This window comes from Nicotiana tabacum, chromosome 17 (assembly GCF_000715075.1).
Source record: "Nicotiana tabacum cultivar K326 chromosome 17, ASM71507v2, whole genome shotgun sequence".
NCBI classification, from domain to species: Eukaryota; Viridiplantae; Streptophyta; class Magnoliopsida; order Solanales; family Solanaceae; genus Nicotiana; species Nicotiana tabacum.
The window spans coordinates 16,527,510-16,545,858 of NC_134096.1; the positions used below are offsets into that span (position 1 = coordinate 16,527,510).

At 39.5% G+C, this 18,349-nt stretch overlaps 1 protein-coding gene across 1 annotated transcript; it reads left to right on the plus strand.

The window, feature by feature from the left end:
* Window positions 1-11,949: 11,949 nt before the first annotated feature.
* Window positions 11,950-12,411, plus strand: LOC142171713 (uncharacterized). Its single transcript, XM_075235405.1, has one exon. It carries the CDS (start codon window positions 11,950-11,952, stop codon window positions 12,409-12,411), a length of 462 nt encoding a protein of 153 aa, XP_075091506.1.
* Window positions 12,412-18,349: the final 5,938 nt, after the last annotated feature.

The following is an 18,349-nucleotide window of genomic DNA, read 5'->3' on the forward strand; positions in this document are numbered from 1 at the left end:
TAGTATTCCCCATACACCTTACTATCATAGTCATGTGGTACCTTGTATGGCACTAGTCCATAAATATTGGGTATTATAGCTCGGACTGTATTTTATCCCAAATTGTCAAACTCCGACGGAACTCATTTTTTCGATTCGCTTACCCTCTCATTCACGAATTTGCTTATCACTTATTTGAAATAGCGTAATACTTATAATCTCAAATAATGTCATTCCCGAGCTTGCGTCGATTAGCTTACGACAAAATTTTAACATACGAAAATGTGGAATGTAACAATAAGTCTGGTGAAAAATCTTCTGAGAAGTCTGAAAAAAGGAGAGGAAGTCTGTGAAGCGGAAGGCTAGTGACAATAAGGAACCTGGTTCCTCCAAGAAGGCCAAAGTGATTGTGTCAAAGGATGGAGGCAGAGAAAACCTTAGGAAGCAGAGGGTGCTATGAGGCAGAATCTTTGCACCTAACATTATTGACATGTCAAGGATGAGACAATTGTTTGACATTTGTGAGTTTCAAAAGTGGACACACTTGTTCACCAATGGGAGCCCCAAGGTGTATGAGGAAGAGGTGCATAGCTTCTACGCAGATATGTTTACAGTGGAAGATGATAACATTTGCTTGAAGGTCAATGGCGTAGATTTTGTGATGGACGAAGCTGTTCTAGGGAGTACTTTGGGAGTGCCTACTGAAGGGTTCTCATCCATTGGGGGACCTATTCTCCTAACTTCAGAAGTGCCATTCTGAAGGATGATGCTGTGCAGCAGGGGGAACGGGTGCATAAGGAGGCCCTCCTTCCAGTGTATCAACTTCTGTTTGAGATGGTGAATAACGTCTTGCTTCCATGCGCAGAAAGGCATTCTATTACTTCAAAAGAAGACTTGTTCGGCGTTCTATTAGTTCAAAAGCAAACTTCTTCCTCATGAAAGCACTGGATGCCTATACCACCATCAATTTGCATGGTCTTATGATTGAGCATATGAAGAAAGTGGCCGACTTCAAGGACGGCAATCATGGATTGCCTTATGGGTTCTTGCTCACTAAAGTGTTTAACTTCTTCAAAGTTCTTTTGGGAAGAGCAACAGTGGGAACTCGCAATAAAACTTTCTCAAAGATAACCTTGGAGGAATGTGAGTGTATTGACTAGAAAGGGGGTGTTGGCAGCAATTCCACTATCTCGCAGTTGATTAATGCTCAGAATGCTGCCAATGAGGTGATAAGGAGGTTGACGGCACTGAATGCCATTCTTGAAGGGCATCTTAGTCAGGCCAAGGAGGCACCTAGTTCCAGCAGTGCACAAGGCATAGAGGTTTCTCACCTGACCAAAGAAAATGCAAATCTCAGGAAACATGTCGAGGACCTGAAAGAGAGGCTGATTACTAAACAAGTGTCTGCAAATGCTCGAACAGACATTCATCTCAGAACCCTTGCCTCCCCCTTGTAGTGTCCCTTAAACGGTTCTCTTCCCAGTGTCTAGTTGAATGATGTTTGTCCTACCTTAGCCCCTTTTTTTAATCGTTTCTATGACTGGTACTTTAAGTTTTTTTGTGTGGATGTTTTTGTAACAATGATGCTACCATCTATGCTTTCTTCTCCTAAAATTATTGAGCATCTCATCTTTTACTATGCATGCTATACTCTTGCGCTATATTTTTATCCATGTTTTGTGCACACATATGACCTGAGTTAACTTTGCTAAACTTCTTTTTGCGTTTACTTGTGTCTAATCTTTTTATGATGCCAAAAGGGGGAGGAAAATTGAGAAGGGGGGAATAGGTCCTCAGGTCCTCAGGGGGGATAAAGTCTTCTTGTAGAAAAATATGGCTCTCAGGGGGAACCTCAATTATAAGTTTGTCATCATCAAAAAGTGGGAAATTGTTAAGTTACGTGTCTTTGTATATTTTGATGATCTAACAAACTACTTAATAAGAACCAGATTGGAAACCTGTTACACATCCTCTAAGTGCTTAAGAACAACAAGTCTCAAGTCTGGCACAAGTCCCAACAACTTGAGTCAAAAAAATGAGAGAGGGAAATATGTCCATTAGTTCCTCTGATGATAGTACAAGTCAACTCTCTATAGTTGTAAAGTCGCTGCACTATTTTCTGCACACACAACAGTGCAGCAGTCACTTCTTGGGCATGCCTTGTACCGGATAATTGCATACATCATCCTAATGGTATCACTTGTATGTATATTACTAACATGAGGCAAGGAAAATGGACACACTTGCAGAACCCTAAATCATCAATTCTCTCTCAAGTGTGCCGCGAACTTCAAGCCAGTGAAGAACAAGGCAACAACAGAACCAAGGACTAGATCCCAGTATCGAGTCTATCATAAGTCCTTAGTATTGTTGTGTCTTTGTTAGTGTCATCTATTTGTAACTCCTACTCAGCTTACTTAGAAGCTTTTCTGTAGGAGATCTTTTGTAAAATCATAAATCATGCGTTTGTGTTTTGGCTAGAGTTAGTCAAAGTGTATGCTTTGTAATAGAATTATTACAAAGAGGCTTGTAATAGAGTTGTTATAAGTAGGTGAGGGATTAAGAGGTTAATTCCTAGATTACAATAGGTTGTAATCTGAAAGTTGCTCTGTTAGTGAAGTTGAAATCCTATGAGGATAGGTCGTAGTTTTTAATCCCGCGAGCTAGGAGTTTTCCACGTAAAACTTTGTTGTGTCTTTTACTTACTCTGTGTGTGTGTTCTGTGAAAATTAATAGAGAACCAGATTCTGTATACAGTTTGGCGGACCCTAAGTTTACATCAATAGACAAGGTAGTGTTTGTATATCTAGTTAATTGAGTCAATAGAAGCAACATTATTCCCCGGAGGTTCATGGAAGAAGCTGGAGAGCTACAGAAATATAAGGAACAAACTAATTTCCCTTTGGAACATGTGTTCAGGGAACCCAACCAAACTGTTGATAGACTTACTAGCCTAAGCCATGATTGTCAACAGTCAAAACGAATTCATACTTTTGATGAACTTCCATCTTGAGTCAAGGATATAATGACTATGGATAGACTAAATATGACATCCATAAGAACATCCAACAAGAAGAAAACAGAGATCACCTTTTAGCCAACTTAGATCCTGATATTTTTGTATAGGTGTAAAGCCTTTTTTGGAGGAATTTTAGTTTTTGTATAGCTTGGTTTCCTTGTACATTTTGGTTACATGACCTGTGTATATAATTACCAATAGCATTTCATTTATCTCTCAGTCGTATAAGGATAGCTTCCTCTTTCCTTCAAGTAGTAACAGGGATTTCTGAACATAGTTTCAGTCCCTCCAAATTTTGTCATTTGGGAAAATGCATTTGAGAAAACAATGCATGCATTAACTTTCGGTGTTACTAATCACTTGTTTAATATATTTTTTCAATATATTTATTACTAATACAAGTATTAGTTATACAACATATTTGGTATTATTAATGTATAACTAATACATATCAAATCATGGTACTGACAATACCAAGGCTATTAATGCATACATTAGCATGGTTAAAGATAAAATTGTGCTTAAAGTCCCTTAAAGTTAAAGAATATAGAGGACATTTTAGTAAATAACTAATTTTCTTAAAAATTATGCAATGCATTTTATTTTTAATACACCAACCCAAATAGTGGATAAGAAATAATCTCTCCATAACTAATTCATGTATTACTAATCCCTGCATTACTAATACACCTTATTCAGCGTTATTCTTATACGCCCTACCAAACGACCCCTTATACTCTTTTGTTGAATATGAATAAAAATACTCTGGGTTTAGGAAAAGAAATACTCATTAAAAAAAATCCTAGATCTTTTAAATATTATATATCACTGATTAGGGGTATCAATGGATATTTAAAATTCGACTAAATCGACCGAATCGTATCGATCCGATTTTCAGGTTTCTTTTAATAAAATCGTGAAATTTTATATAAATCTATAACCATATCGATAATTAGGGTAGGGTTTTTATTTTATGAAAATAAATCGAAACAATACCAAACCGTACTGAATAAATTTACACGTGAAAAATATATTTATATATTATTTAAAAATAATAAAACATTAAAGTTTTTCTTGGGCCTTGGAATTATGAAAACGGTTACAAACAAACAAATAATTAAGCTTAAAATCCTAATTCCCAAACCTTTATGCTACTCATATTGAAACTAAATAATTTCCAACATATTCACTAGCAAGACACAAAGTATTCTAGTGATTATAAGTAGCAAAATACAATGTATTGAACATGTTTCCTTTCGTATGATTTATCTTTTTGAATATTTAATCTTCTATAGACTTTATTTTTGTCCCAACTTGGTTAATATCTTTCCACTTGTTTGATTTATATTTTCTTTGTCTTTGCTTAGTTTCTTTTACGTTGCTATAGAATAGTTGATGGATCTATACTGTGACCATCTTTCATTCTTTCTTAATTCATCACCCTTTAAACAGTAAAAATGTCTAGAGAGTTTTGCGAAATCCTATAAAAGTTGGTATGTTTAAAAAAATACCGAAAATTAACCGTACTGATACCGATACCGAAGAGAAACCGACATGATTGTGACAGTTCCGTAAAGTTTAATTTTAGTTATACATAATAGAATAACCAAAAAATTGGTGTGATACAAATTTTATAAAATAACGGCCGAACCGAACCATTGACACCCCTATCATTGATAATGAATTATGACTAAATAAAAACCAAATCACCTCCGATCTTTCCAAATTTGTATATTGCTTCATCTATGTGTTTTTAACGAAATTTATTTTCTTTTTTGCCTAGGTTTTTTGAAAGTTTATATATCATTGGTTATTGTTTTTAGCTAATTTTGGTCGTATGACTTAATGGCTAAATATAGGTAAGTAGTGTCTATCTGTCACTTGTTTTTGTAGTTCTCTCTTAATGTTAATATATTCTGCACAGTGGCATAACTACAAATTTCGTCAAGGTTGTTCAAACTTTAAGCAAATCAATAAACTTTTTTGTGGATGAATAGTATACCAATTTTAAATCAAACTATGCAACATTTAGCTAAACAATAAAAACACTTTTACTAAAACTACAATCTTATAAATCAAAACTAAAATAATAAAATGACAACATTAGAAATTTTACTAATAAAAGTAAGCATAAAACCAAAAAAAAAAAAGTCTAGAGAATTAGTTTGTAGTTTGTAGAGAGTTTTTGTTCAAGGAATTGTTGTAGAGCTATTGATAAACTGGTGGAAATACAAGGCTCAAAACCCTGTTATTAACATCATTATCAAGTGCCTACAAATTGTTACTTCATGGGAAATATGGAGATCCAAGTGTGGAGTCAGGTATGGTAAGAAGATTAACCTGAAGAGGTCCCTCATACTGATTTCCTTCACTACTAGTCAGATTGTGAACAATCAGTTTCCCTATTGCAACTTGAAACTTTCCTGGGATTGCATAGTTCATTCAATTTTTCCACTGTAATATGAGATTCAAAAAGAACATAGCTTTCAAATGGTTAAAACCTCCTTTGGGATATATTAAGCTTAATTCTGATGGAAACAGTAGAGAAGATAAATTTGGAGGAGGTGGTGTTATTAAAGATAGCAGTGGCTCCCTATTCTGTTCCTACGCTCTATCTCTAGGCATGGGGACTAGTAACTGAGCTGAAGCTTCAGCTCCATCTCTTTTTTTTGGTATTAGGTAGTATTTAAAAATTAGTTTTCAGTCCATTATAACTGAAATCGCAGAGGGGAGTTATGATTTGAACCTTATGGATTCGAGATTATAATCTTTTTAAGTTGTTGGAATCTAAATTAATAATTTGTACATATTCATTGAATTTCTTGATACAAATATAGGGTTTGAACAAAAGCTACTGGGTTCAGCCGAACCCGCAACCAACACGGTAGCTCCGCCCCGGCTGAAAGCGACTCCAAACTACTAGTTGATTGGGTCAATGCTAGCAACATTATTCCCCGGAGGATCATGAAAGAAGTTGGAGAGCTGCAGAACATAAGGAGCAAACTAATTTCACTTTGGAACATGTGTTCAGGGAATCAACCAAGTTGTTGATAGATGCAATATGCCATCCATAAGAACATCCAACAAGAAGAAAGCAGAGATCACCTTAGATCATGATATTTTTGTACAAGTGCAAAACCTTGTTTACACTTTGGTTACATGACCTGTGTATAGAATTACTAATAGCATTTCCTTTATCTCTCAGTCGTATAAGGATAGCTTCCTCTTTCCTTCAAGTAGTAACAGGGATTTCTGGACATAGTTTCAGTCCCTCAAAACTTTAATACTCATTTGTTGAAGATGAATAAAAATACTTATTTGGGTTTAGGAAAATATATACTCATTGAAAAATAAAATTCCAAGAGTTTTTGAATGTTATATATCATTAATAACGAATTTTGACTAAATAAAAACCAAATAACCTCCAATCCTTCTAAATTTGTATATCGCTTATGTATTGGTAAAAATAAATGTTACACGTGGAGTTAATTATGCGGTTGACATGGCAAGGCACGTGAATTACTAGAAAAGCGACAGCTGGAGAGGAGCACTAAAAGAGACACGAGTCGCAGCAGATACGAACAAATTACACACGAGGTGAAAAGAAATGGTTGCTCGAGTCTCTTTAAGTTATATGAAGAGGCACCGGTGGAATGAACCAAGACAGTAAAAAGAGCAGATTCATGGATCTTCAATTAATGAGCGTGGATGATTACAAACGTTACAGAATCTTCACGAACAGTTACGATTACCAATTATAACGTTTCATTAATGTCATTAATGCTTATAATGACTCGGTCTTAAAAGGGAAAAGACATTATACTTGAAGACCTCTATATAAGGGAAAGAAATGTTTGTATGGACACGTTCTGATTATGATTGAGGTATAATTACTTTCTTGTGCTTTCTATTGATTACTTTGTCATTTCTTATTCTAATTTCCTTTCTTATTTCTGAGAAAATATTGAATTTCTTGATTATCAGTAACCCGAGTACTTCTAAAAATAGACTTTGACTGAGAATCTAATTCTTTGATTAAACAAATTGGTTCTGTTACCGGAAATCTGATAATCTTCTCTTACTTTCCAAATCACTCTCTCTCAACTGAATCATGTCGAATGTTAATGACAACAACCAGCAGGTGGAAGGAACTCCAGTTCCGTCACCTCAAGGAACCCCACGCAATTCAAGAGAAGCATTACTAGAAAGATCCACTACTCATAACAATGAACAACATGGAAATGAACAAACTGTCGAGCAGGATGCTGTGAAGCAGTTAATTGCTGAGTACGTGAATGATGCTCTTTAGGCTTTCGTGAGGGGACTACCAATTGTGCCACCCACACCTCCACCAAATAATACTGCAACTGTGGAAATCCCACGATCAGGGTTGGCTAATTCTGGAAGCGGAGGAACTCCCAACGAGTCACGTGATGGGAGACCAGGTACACCTAATAATTCTGATTTACAAACTTTGATACTAACCTTGCAGAAACAGGTGAAAGAACAAAACGACCGTATTGAGCAAATATCCGGTGTACCACCTGTGATCAAAGGAGTTGATTTTGACAAATATTCACAACAACCATGAAAACCAAGCGCAACTCCATTACCAATTCCCAAAAACTTCAAAATGCCTGACATCCCGAAATAGGATGGAACGACTGATCCACGTGACCACGTTACTACATTCACCACGGGAGAAAAAGGCAATGATTTAACCAATCAGGAGATTGAATCTGTGCTGGTCAAAAAGTTTGGGGAAACACTTACTAAAGGAGCGTTAACATGATACTCTCTTTTACCTGAAAATTTTATTGACTATTTTGCTGAGCTTGCAGATCTTTTTATAAAAGCACACTCGGGAGCACAAAAAGTTGAAAAGAGAAAGGAGGATATATTCAAAGTAAAGTAAGGAGATACATAATTTCTTCGAGAATTCGTAGACAGATTCCAACGTGAAAGAATGTTGCTACCAAGAGTATCTGACTATTGGGCAGCCATGGCATTTGCAAGCAATTTAAACGCGAAAATTTCAGAAGCTACGAGGAGGCTTAAAGAGAGCCTACGCGAATTTCCCTGCCACGACATGGAATGATGTCTATAATAGGTATAGTACCAAGTTACAGATCGAAGAAGATATTTTAGCTCAGTCAAGGGTTGAAAACAAAACAGGTTCGAGGCGGTCAGAATCTGAGAAAAGGTCCGGTAAGAATAAGTACGAGCCTTATATGGGACCTTTGGGGCGAGAAGCTCGTTCCAAATTCGAAAACGTGCGGGCTGATCACAGGTTCATAAATAGAGATTCAGGTTCGTCATCGTCGGGATTCAGAAAAGATCGAGGTGAGCGTAACAGAGATGCTAATACAAACGCAAGGATTGGGGACTACAATTTTAAAGTGAGTACCTTTGAGTTGGTCGTTGTTTTAAGAAGCATGGGGGATAAGGTACGATGGCCTAAAGAGATGAGATTAAATCCAAATAGAAGAAACCCAGACTTTTGGTGCGAGTTCCATAATGATCACGGCCATAGAACATCAGACTGCAGATTAGTACAAGGTGAGGTGGAACATTTATTGAAGCAGAGCTATTTGATGGAATTGTTCAGCGAGAAAGGCAAACAAGCTTACATGAAAAATAGGCAAGAGCCCCCAAAACCTTCGTCTCCAAAGAGAACAGTTAATGTGATAAACGGCGGAGAAGAATTCAACGACGTAACCTATACAGCCGCGAGAAAAAGAACAAAGTTCACAATATCTCACGGGAAGCGAACTCGCCAAACTCTGGAAGACGACAACATAACCTTTGATGATGCAGATGCCGATGGATTAATGATTCCTCACAACGATGCACTGGTAATATCTTTACTTATACATGATACTAATGTAAAACGCGTTTTGATTAACCCACGTAGCTCTGTGAATATCATTCTATTACGAGTGGTGAATGAAATGCTGATGGGCGATCGTGTAGTTCCAAAAGCACGTTCCTTATCTGGGTTTGATAACTCAACTGTTGTTACAAAGGTCGAGATTGAACTAAGCACATACGCAGAAGGGTTCATCAAAGAAACAAAATTTCAAGTGATAGACACGGATATGGCCTATAATTTGATTCTTGGGAGGCCGTGGATTCATGATATGGATGATGTGCCATCCACATTACATCAGGTTATCAAATTCCCTTCAAAATGGCGAATTCAACAGATTCGAGGAGATCAACAAACTTCAAGGAGCATCAATTCGGTGATACAGCCAAGACAAAAAGATACGAATGCAAGTCAAAAAGATACGAGTGCAAGTCAAAAAGATGCGGGTGCAAGTGAGAAAGATGCGGTAAATCAAATTTCAATAGAAATTGTATAAAAACAAATAGACGTGGACTCTAGACTAGATGTAATTCAAGAGCCAGAGGAGAACAAAAACATTAAAACAACGATTGAGGAGCTTGAAGTTGTTCCACTATTCGAACAATGGCCAGATCGAAGAATTCATATCGGAGCAAGGTTAAACCCAGATAGGAGAGGTAAGTTAATTGAATATTTAAATCTAACGCGAATTGTTTTACATGGTCTCATTCATATATGACAGGTATACCTCTCGAGGTGATGACTCATAAATTAAATGAAGATCCATCATTCATACCTGTCAAACAAAAGAAGAGGAAGTAAGGATCATTCAAAAATTAAGTGATCGATGAATAGGTACAAAATCTCTTAAAGATCGATTCAATACGCGAGGTAAAATATCCTAATTAGTTACCTAATATTGTGGTAGTTCCAAAAAAGAATGGTAAATGGAGAGTTTGTGTGGATTACACTGACTTAAATAAAGCGTGCTCGAAGGATTCATTCCCTTTACCGCATATAGATCAATTGATTGATGCTACCACATGCTACAAATTATTAAGCTTTCTATATGCGTATTCTGGTTATAATCACATAAAAATGGACCCCTTAGACGAAGAAAAAACTTTATTTATTACAAACAGGGGGACTTATTGTTACAAAGTCATGCCTTTTGGCTTGAAAAATGCTGGAGCCACGTATCAGAGGTTGGTGACCAAGATGTTCCAAGAACACTTGGGGAAGACGATGGAAGTGTACATTGATGATATGTTAGTTAAATCTACACAAGTAGGAGATCATTTTCAACATCTTTCAACTACCTTCGAGATCCTCCGCAGATATAATATGAAATTGAAAGGTAGGATTGCAGCTTTGGAAAGATTCATTTCAAGATATTCAGAGAAAAGCATTAAGTTCTTTACAGTATTGAAGAAGCAAAATCAGTTTGAATGGACTGAGGAATGCCGACAAGCCCTCAAAGATTTGAAGGCATACTTAACAAATCCTCCCCTACTGTCTAAACCAAGGGATGGAGAAAGACTATTTGTATATCTTGTAGTTGCAAAAGTAGCTGTTTGTGCAGTTTTAATAAGGGAGGACAAAGGTAAATAATCTCCTATTTATTATGTTAGTAAATCTTTATTAGATGCTGAAACTAGATATCCTCATCTAGAGAAACTAGCTTTAGCATTAGTCATGGCTGCTAGGAAATTGAGACCATATTTTCAATGCCATCCTATCTCCGTAGTAACTGCATATCCAATAAGAAATATTTTGCATAAACAGGAATTGTCAGGCAGACTAGCTAAGTGGGCAATAGAACTAAGTGAATATGACATTATTTATCAACCTAGAACAACAATAAAGTCTCAAGTTTTAGCAGATTTCGTCGCAGATTTTAATACAAAAATAATTCCTGAAATAGAAAAGGAATTACAAATTTTTACTGGAGCTAATCCAAGTACGTGGACTTTATTTACTGATGGCTCTTCAAATGTCAAAAGAGCCGGTTTAGGTATTGTCTTAATCCCACCCTCAGGTGAAAGTATAAGACAAGCAATTAAATGTTACCCTATTACTAACAATGAAGCAAAGTATGAAGCTGTAATTGCAGGTTTGGAACTAGCACGAGAACTCTCTATAGAGAAAATCATGATTAAAAGTGACTCTCAACTGGTAGTCAATCAGATGCAGGGGACTTACACTGCTAGAGAGGCACGAATGCAACAATACTTGGAAAAGGCTCGAGAACTGGTCAGGCAATTCCAATCATGGAAGATCGTGCAAATAACCAGGGAAGAAAATGCAGAAGCAGACGCGTTGGCTAACCTTGCTTCAGTTGCAGAAGTAACGAGTGAGGAAAATGCTATTGTAATACATTTATTTCATTCAGCACTTGACCAGGATAAACATGAGGTAAGCTTTAATAATTTAACATGGGATTGGAGAAACGAGATTGTTAATTTTTTGCAGTACGGGATCGTACCTGAAGGCAAGAAAGAATCTCAAGTGCTTCGACGAAAAGCTGCTCGTTACTGCCTAATTCGAGATAATTTATATCGAAAAATATTTGGTGGTCCTTTAGCAAGGTGCCTTGGACCCAATCAAATGGAGTACGTGATGAGGGAAGTACATGAAGGACATTACGGAAATCACGCAGGTGTAAGATCTTTAGTTAAAACACTAATCAGGGCAGGATACTACTGGCCTAAAATGGAAGAAGATGCGGAAAGGTATGTAGCCAAATGTGATAAGTGTCAACGATATGCCAACAATATGCATCGACCTGCAGAGTTATTACATACAGTTATTTCCCCATGGCCATTTATGAAATGGGGAATGGATATAGTAGGGCCTTTACCACAAGCTAAAGGAATGGTACGGTTCTTATTAGTGTTAACAGATTACTTTTCAAAATGGGTAGAGGTAGGATCTTTCAAACAGGTACGAGAAAATGAGGTGAAAGACTTCATTTGGCGAAACATTATATGCCGGTTTGGAGTTCCAAAAGAAATCGTATGACACACAATTTATAGGCTCGAAAATCACGGAGTTCTTTCAAAGTTGACAAATCAAACGAATAACCTCTTTACCTTACCATCCCATGGCAAATGGACAAGCTGAGTCAACAAATAAGATTATCATCAATAATTTGAAGAAGAGACTAGAAAAATCAAAAGGGAATTGGCCTGAAGAATTACTAGGAGTGTTATGGGCTTATAGAACCACAACAAAAACAGCCACGGGAGAAACTCCATTTTTGCTTGTGTATGAAGCTTTAATACCAGTTGAAATAGGAGAACCAAGCACGAGATTCACATTGGCAATGGAAGAGTCGAACGATGAGGAATTAAGAACAAACTTGGACTTACTCGAACAAAGAAGAGAAGCAGCTTTAATACGGATTGCAACACAAAAGCAAATCATAGAACGATACTACAACAGAAAGGCTCACCTCAGGTACTTCAAAATTGGGTACTTCGTTCTTAAAAAGGTTTTCCAATCAATGAAAAAAACCGGAGCAGGAAAGTTAAATCCAAATTGGGAAGGACCCTATAAAGTTTGAGGTATCGCTGGAAAATGTGCCTACGAATTAGAAACCATGGATGGCAAGGTTTTGTCCGATTAGCCGCCCAAAAATAGCGGATCGAAATATATTATAATCAAAGGGAAAACCTTCGACACTTCAACACCGGGGATTTGGTACTAAGAAAGGTCACGCTAAACACCCGAAACCCGAACAAAGGAAATATTGGGACCGAACTGGGAAGGAGCGTGCTAGATTATCGAGATCACCGAAAAAGGATCCTACAAGCTAGGAACAATGAACGACTAGCAACTACCGAACAACTGGAATATAACGCACTTAAAGCGATATTACCACTAAAGTTGAAATATGTTAAATGAATCCGGAATGACATCAAATTTGACACACAAGTCATAAATGACATAAGTGAGCTATTCCAATTTTCGGAATCAGATTCCGACCCCGATATCAAAAAGTCAAATCCGTGGTCAACATTGAAAATCTTTACCCTTTAAATTTCTAGTTTCCGTTAAATGGCCATAATTTTAGTTATGAACCTCTAAATTAAATTCCGGGCATATGCCCAATTCCCAAATCACGATACGGACCTATCAGACCCGCACCCCGGAACCCCAAAAAACTCATAAATTTTGATAACCCATTTGAGTACGAGTCCACCCATACTAGTTTTACTCAAATCCGACTCTGAACATGCATATCGCCTATAGGACAGTTAGAGGTTGGTGAAACAATGTTATCAGGCCCTGAGTTGGTGCAACAAGCTAGGGAAAAGGTGAAGGTAATTCAAAATCAATTATTGGCCACGTCCGACGCCATGCCATGGCCACGCCCTGGCATGTCCTGCGTCCTGCCATGTCATGCGTCCTGCCATGGCCATGTCCTGCCACGTCCGATGTCAGTACATGGCCAAGTACGACCACGCCCTGCCATGTCCCGTCATGTCCTCCGTCGTGCCATGAGTTAGGAAAGCTAGCCAATTTTTATGTGAGATGTGACGATCCAAAGAACATGTACAATATTTGTATATGAGTCAATTTTAAACCAATGATCATATATGGGACATTATAAATAAAGGTCTGAAAAGGTGGATGACGTGGCAGTTAATTTTGTTTCTTTTGAGATACGCATGAGAAGAACACAAGACTACTATCCTGTGGTACAAGAACTAGGTTCTTGATTCTCATATTTTCGTGTGTTATGTAGCCCATACCTTCCAAGTGATCCCGGGACCCCCGAACCACGATCGCCTAAAATTGTTCCGGGCCATCAAATATGACCTAAGGAACCATAGTCACCGTCCCGCCATGATCGTTCCTCATTCTTTGCATTTTACGGCCACGACATCGCGAGAAGTCCATTGAACCTTATCATTTAGAGGAAGGAGAAGTCGTAACAAGGTTTCCGTAGGTGAACCTGCGGAAGGATCATTATTGAAACTAATTTGCGAGCATGGGCTGGGGGGGGGGATAGTTTCTTGCATTTGCCAGTAATTTTCCGCATTTGCGATAGAGGCGGGTTCGTATTTGCGAACAGGTAGTTCTCATTTGCGATGGGGACTGGCGGGAAGCTAGTTCGCATTTGCGATCAATTTTTTTACCCATTAATTCCTTTATTTACATCTTAAACTAACCCCTGCAAGTAACCAACAAGGGATGGTACGAGGTTTTAGGTCTGAAAGCAAACGCATTGCACTCTTTTTCTGTTGAGCCGATTTTGTCCCAAATGGGCTTTCCGGTAAGGTTTTTAACTAGGCAACAAGTAAATCGTGCTAACTTAGAATTGAATGCCAGCAACGAACCAGTGTCGATGATCATAACAATATTTTCAGGCCCCAAACACTGGGGGCATTACCCTCTGATATCGACTTTAGCATGGAAAGAGACTTCAGGATTGAGAAGTCTCAATCGATAGGATTCAATGTAAGGGCCAAACGGTCAAATGAACCATTCCCACATAGACTGCTCGAACCCTGACCCAAAGCATGTATACATACATTACTATTATGCGCAAGAATAAAGAGAAGTCTCTACCTTGCAAACATCTTGTTTTTTAAAACTTTTTCCTTTACATTTCTCAAGGAATTCCCTGCTTCCGATCCCCTAAAGGAAACAAGCCCAAGGGCCGCCTTAACCTAAGTTCGAATAATCACTCTCTCACTCGGGGACTGCGGTCCGAATAACAAACTCGGACGGTCCAAGCTATTAGACCTCGGGGTTATAACGATCTATTAGGAAACCCACGAATTTTATAGGCTAAGGTCACCCCCACTCGGGTACTTCCATCTTAGGCAAACCCGGATAACTAAGGATAATGATAATTACACGAGACAACACCCGAACTATAAAGGTATACGGCCACATAAACACGGCTCAGAGACATCCGAAGCCCGTCGCAAAAACAACAAGGCCTTGAAATTTCTTAACCGGTTCTAAAGGCTACCCTCGGCATATTATAAACCTAAACTACTTTGGGGAAAGGTTTTGGGTAACACCGAATCCCCACGATGCCTTAACATAAAATAATGTTAAAGGAAAGGTTTGCTCGAACCTTCGAACATAACCTAACTATTTCGTGCTAAGGCATTTTGATCTTTGCCAACACAAATAAAAAAGCAAAGGAAAAATTCAAAAGTTGTGAAAGGGAAAAAGCCTTATATATATATATATATCAAATATTAATATATATATCAAAAATTCTTTTAACAAGCACTGAATAGCCCCGTTACAAAATTCTTAGCAAAGGCCGAAACGGCCTCAACAAAAAGATGATACAAAAACCCAAAGGAAAAAATGCCTAAAAAGATCCTAAATGGCCTAGTCTTCATTGGGGGCCACGTCATCGCCTACGGGGTCTACGCCACCATCGGACTCACCCGAATCTTCGGACCCCTCGGAATCTTCCTCCTTGGGATAATCCAGCTTCCTGGCCTTGGCTTAGTATATTTTGGCATTCTAGATTTCAACCAATAAATCAAAATCCCGAGCATGGACTCCCTCGAGGGCCTCCCCTGGGGATTTCCACTTCGCGTGCTTCACCATATTTCTCGCTTGGTCCTGAGCAGCCTCGGCGTCGGCCTTGTGCTGAGCTACATTATCATCGGCCTCAGCCCTGACCACGAGAACCTCTAATTTGGCCGCCTCAAGATCCGTGGCCAGATTTTCTTGACCGGAGACAGTCGAGTTCAGCTGGACTGAAGCATCTTGATTGTTTTGGCCTGTACAGAGGTTTTTTCCTTTGCAGCCCGAAGCTGGACCTCAGCCGAAGCCAACTGTGCATGGGCAGTCTCCTTTTCCGAGGCTAAGCGGTCCATGTTTTTCTTCCATTCTTCGGCCTCAACCTTCATCGTATCCACCTCCGCCTGTAGCTGCTCGATCTAGTCAAGTTATTTTTGAACCTGCAGGTTCGAGTTGCTAGCAACTGTGTCTGAATCATCGTCACTAACTTCAAATACTCGTCTTACCTGCTCGACCAGGTCTGCATGCTCCTTCCGAGCCTCTTCTATCTCGCACTAAAACTTCTCACTAAGGAGCTTGTAAGCATCCCTCTTTTCAATAAGCGCCCCGGGTTTCGGCCTCGTGTTGGTTTAACTATTCGCGATATCAGAGAAAGGTTTCGTGATGAAGCACCGAGGCCTGCGAACACGAAGAAGGATGTTACGATTATTTGGAATTTAATCTAAGTACATAATAAAAAGGCATTCGAAGTTACCCGATTCAACGCCTGTTGAGCTTCGTTGAAAAGAAAGGGGGCCTCCACCTCATCCATTTCGGCCTGATCATTTTCGGTCACCAGGCATCTAAGATAGCTGGCAACTCCCACGGGGGCGGAGAGAACCCGGGTATCCTCAGGTATGGATTAGATGATTGACTACTTCCGGTTAGGATCTGCATTCGGGGCTGGGAACCAGCCTACTAATCTCGGACTCGAAGAAGAGCCGCTGGCTCCCGAAGACAGCAACTTCTTTGGTACTGGTAAGTTTCCTAACCCAGTGACATCCTCCAAGGCGGTAGAATATAAGCCATCGAAGAAGTTGTTGAAGGAATCTGCCGCCGCTTGAGGCCCCTCATTTGGGCATCCTTTCAGCATTTGGGCCTCGTTTATCATGGAGTCGATGAATGATGGTGACCCGGAAAGATCTATCACCCCGATTGCATCTTTCGGGGTATTTCCCTTAGCCCGAGGAGTACCGGTCGTGGTCTCCTTATCGTCCTCCCCAATTTGGAGCAATATGGCCTCGTCCTTCCCAATTTAGGAGGCCTCGGTCACTGCCTCCTCATCGGCTACCCCGGTTTGATGCAACTCGATAATGCTTCTCACACGGGTCATCAGCTCGGAGGCTTCTTCTTCTTCGGACTCGTTCCTCATTTGACTGAGCGAAATCGATGGGACCTCCTGGGCGCCACTTTCCTTGGATTTGAGCGCCAGTCTCTTTTTTGGTTTTTTCTTCTCCGAGTTCGGAGAACTTGGAGCCCTTTTTCTTTTCTTTTCTTTATCTTGCTTCAGAAGAGATGGTTCGGGGGGATGTCTTCATCACCGGACGTGGGCCTCATTTCAAAATCTTTGGGAAGGCCTACAAAAGAAGAAAAAGTGAGAACGAATGCAGCTAAGAAAACTAAGTGTTAATTCACTCAGTAGAGAAATATCACTGTGAGCACGGGCCTCCCACCGACCCTTCGATAGTTCGCGCCACGTGCACTCAGAATAGGGTTTTTGCGACACGATGCCCTTGACCCACTCCTTGAGTCAAGGAATTGCATCTGACATACGAGCAACAACTGAATCACAAAGAATCGATAAGAAGAAGGGAAAAGAAAAATGATAAATAAAATCTTAAAGGCAAGGTTATACTTATGCTTCATGTTTCATTTCTCAAAAAATGGCATGTCCTCGGCCGGGATTAAGTCCTCGGCCGGGATTAAGTCCTCGATCCTTACTCGAACGAATCAGCCTAACCAGCCTTAGTCTCGATCCTCGTCGATGCTCGAGAATGGGGCCTTACTGGCCCGACGGGCTAGTTTTATTAGCCCCATTGATAGAGTCGGGGACTGTACAGACGCATGAGGTGATCGATGGTGAAGGGACACCCCTCGATCTTATTTACAAAGAAGCGGTGGAGAATGACTATCCTCCAGAAGGAGGGATGAATTTGGCCTAGGGTCACCTCGTACCTCTTACAAAAGGCGATGATGACCGAGTCCAAGGGGCCCAACGTGAAGGGATAAGTGTAGACACTCAAGAAACCCTCCACGTGGGTAGTGATCGCCTCCTCAGGCGTAGGAACCACTACGTACATATCGACCCAGTTGCAGTCCTCCTTGACTTTGTCGAAAACACTATCGGTGACCGAACATATGTATCTCGAGACCGGTTCACAACGGTCCAGTACCGAGAAGGTTTTCTCAACCTTAAAATCGGCTCCAGTTGGACACTCCGTAGGGACGAACATCTTTAGAAGGTGTTCCAGTGTCGGTTCCTAAGTAACAGCATGCAAAACATTCTCAGTCGGTTTCGAGGAATGGGGAGTTTCCTTTTGGGGAACAGACTTAGAAGTCTTCGCCATTTTTTTAATGAAAATGAAGAAGGGGTTAAAGGGGTATGCTTGAAGAGTCCAGACAAAGGAGAAACCCTTACAAAGCTCTCAAGAAATTAGAGGAAAACACTTGAAACTGCAAAGGTTCTTTAAGAACAAGAGTAAGAAAAGGTTGAACGTAAAGTTTGAATGAATGAAGAAGGAAGTATTTATAGTTTGCAAACGACGGTTCAAAACCTGTAGTGGCCGATCAGCAACTGACAAACATTTAATGCCATTTATATGTGACTGACGAGACGTTTCGCTCATTTTGTCATTTCTGGCGCAAAGTATCGAGGGCTCATATCGTTTCTCGTCGTTTACTCTCCAAAAATGAGGGACTATCTGTATACGGTAGAAACCGAGCTCATCTATTGTATGACAGAT

Bases quoted from the DNA above. Each gene is read 5' to 3' on its own strand.
- LOC142171713 (XM_075235405.1), top strand. From the start codon at position 11,950: ATGGCAAATGGACAAGCTGAGTCAACAAATAAGATTATCATCAATAAT.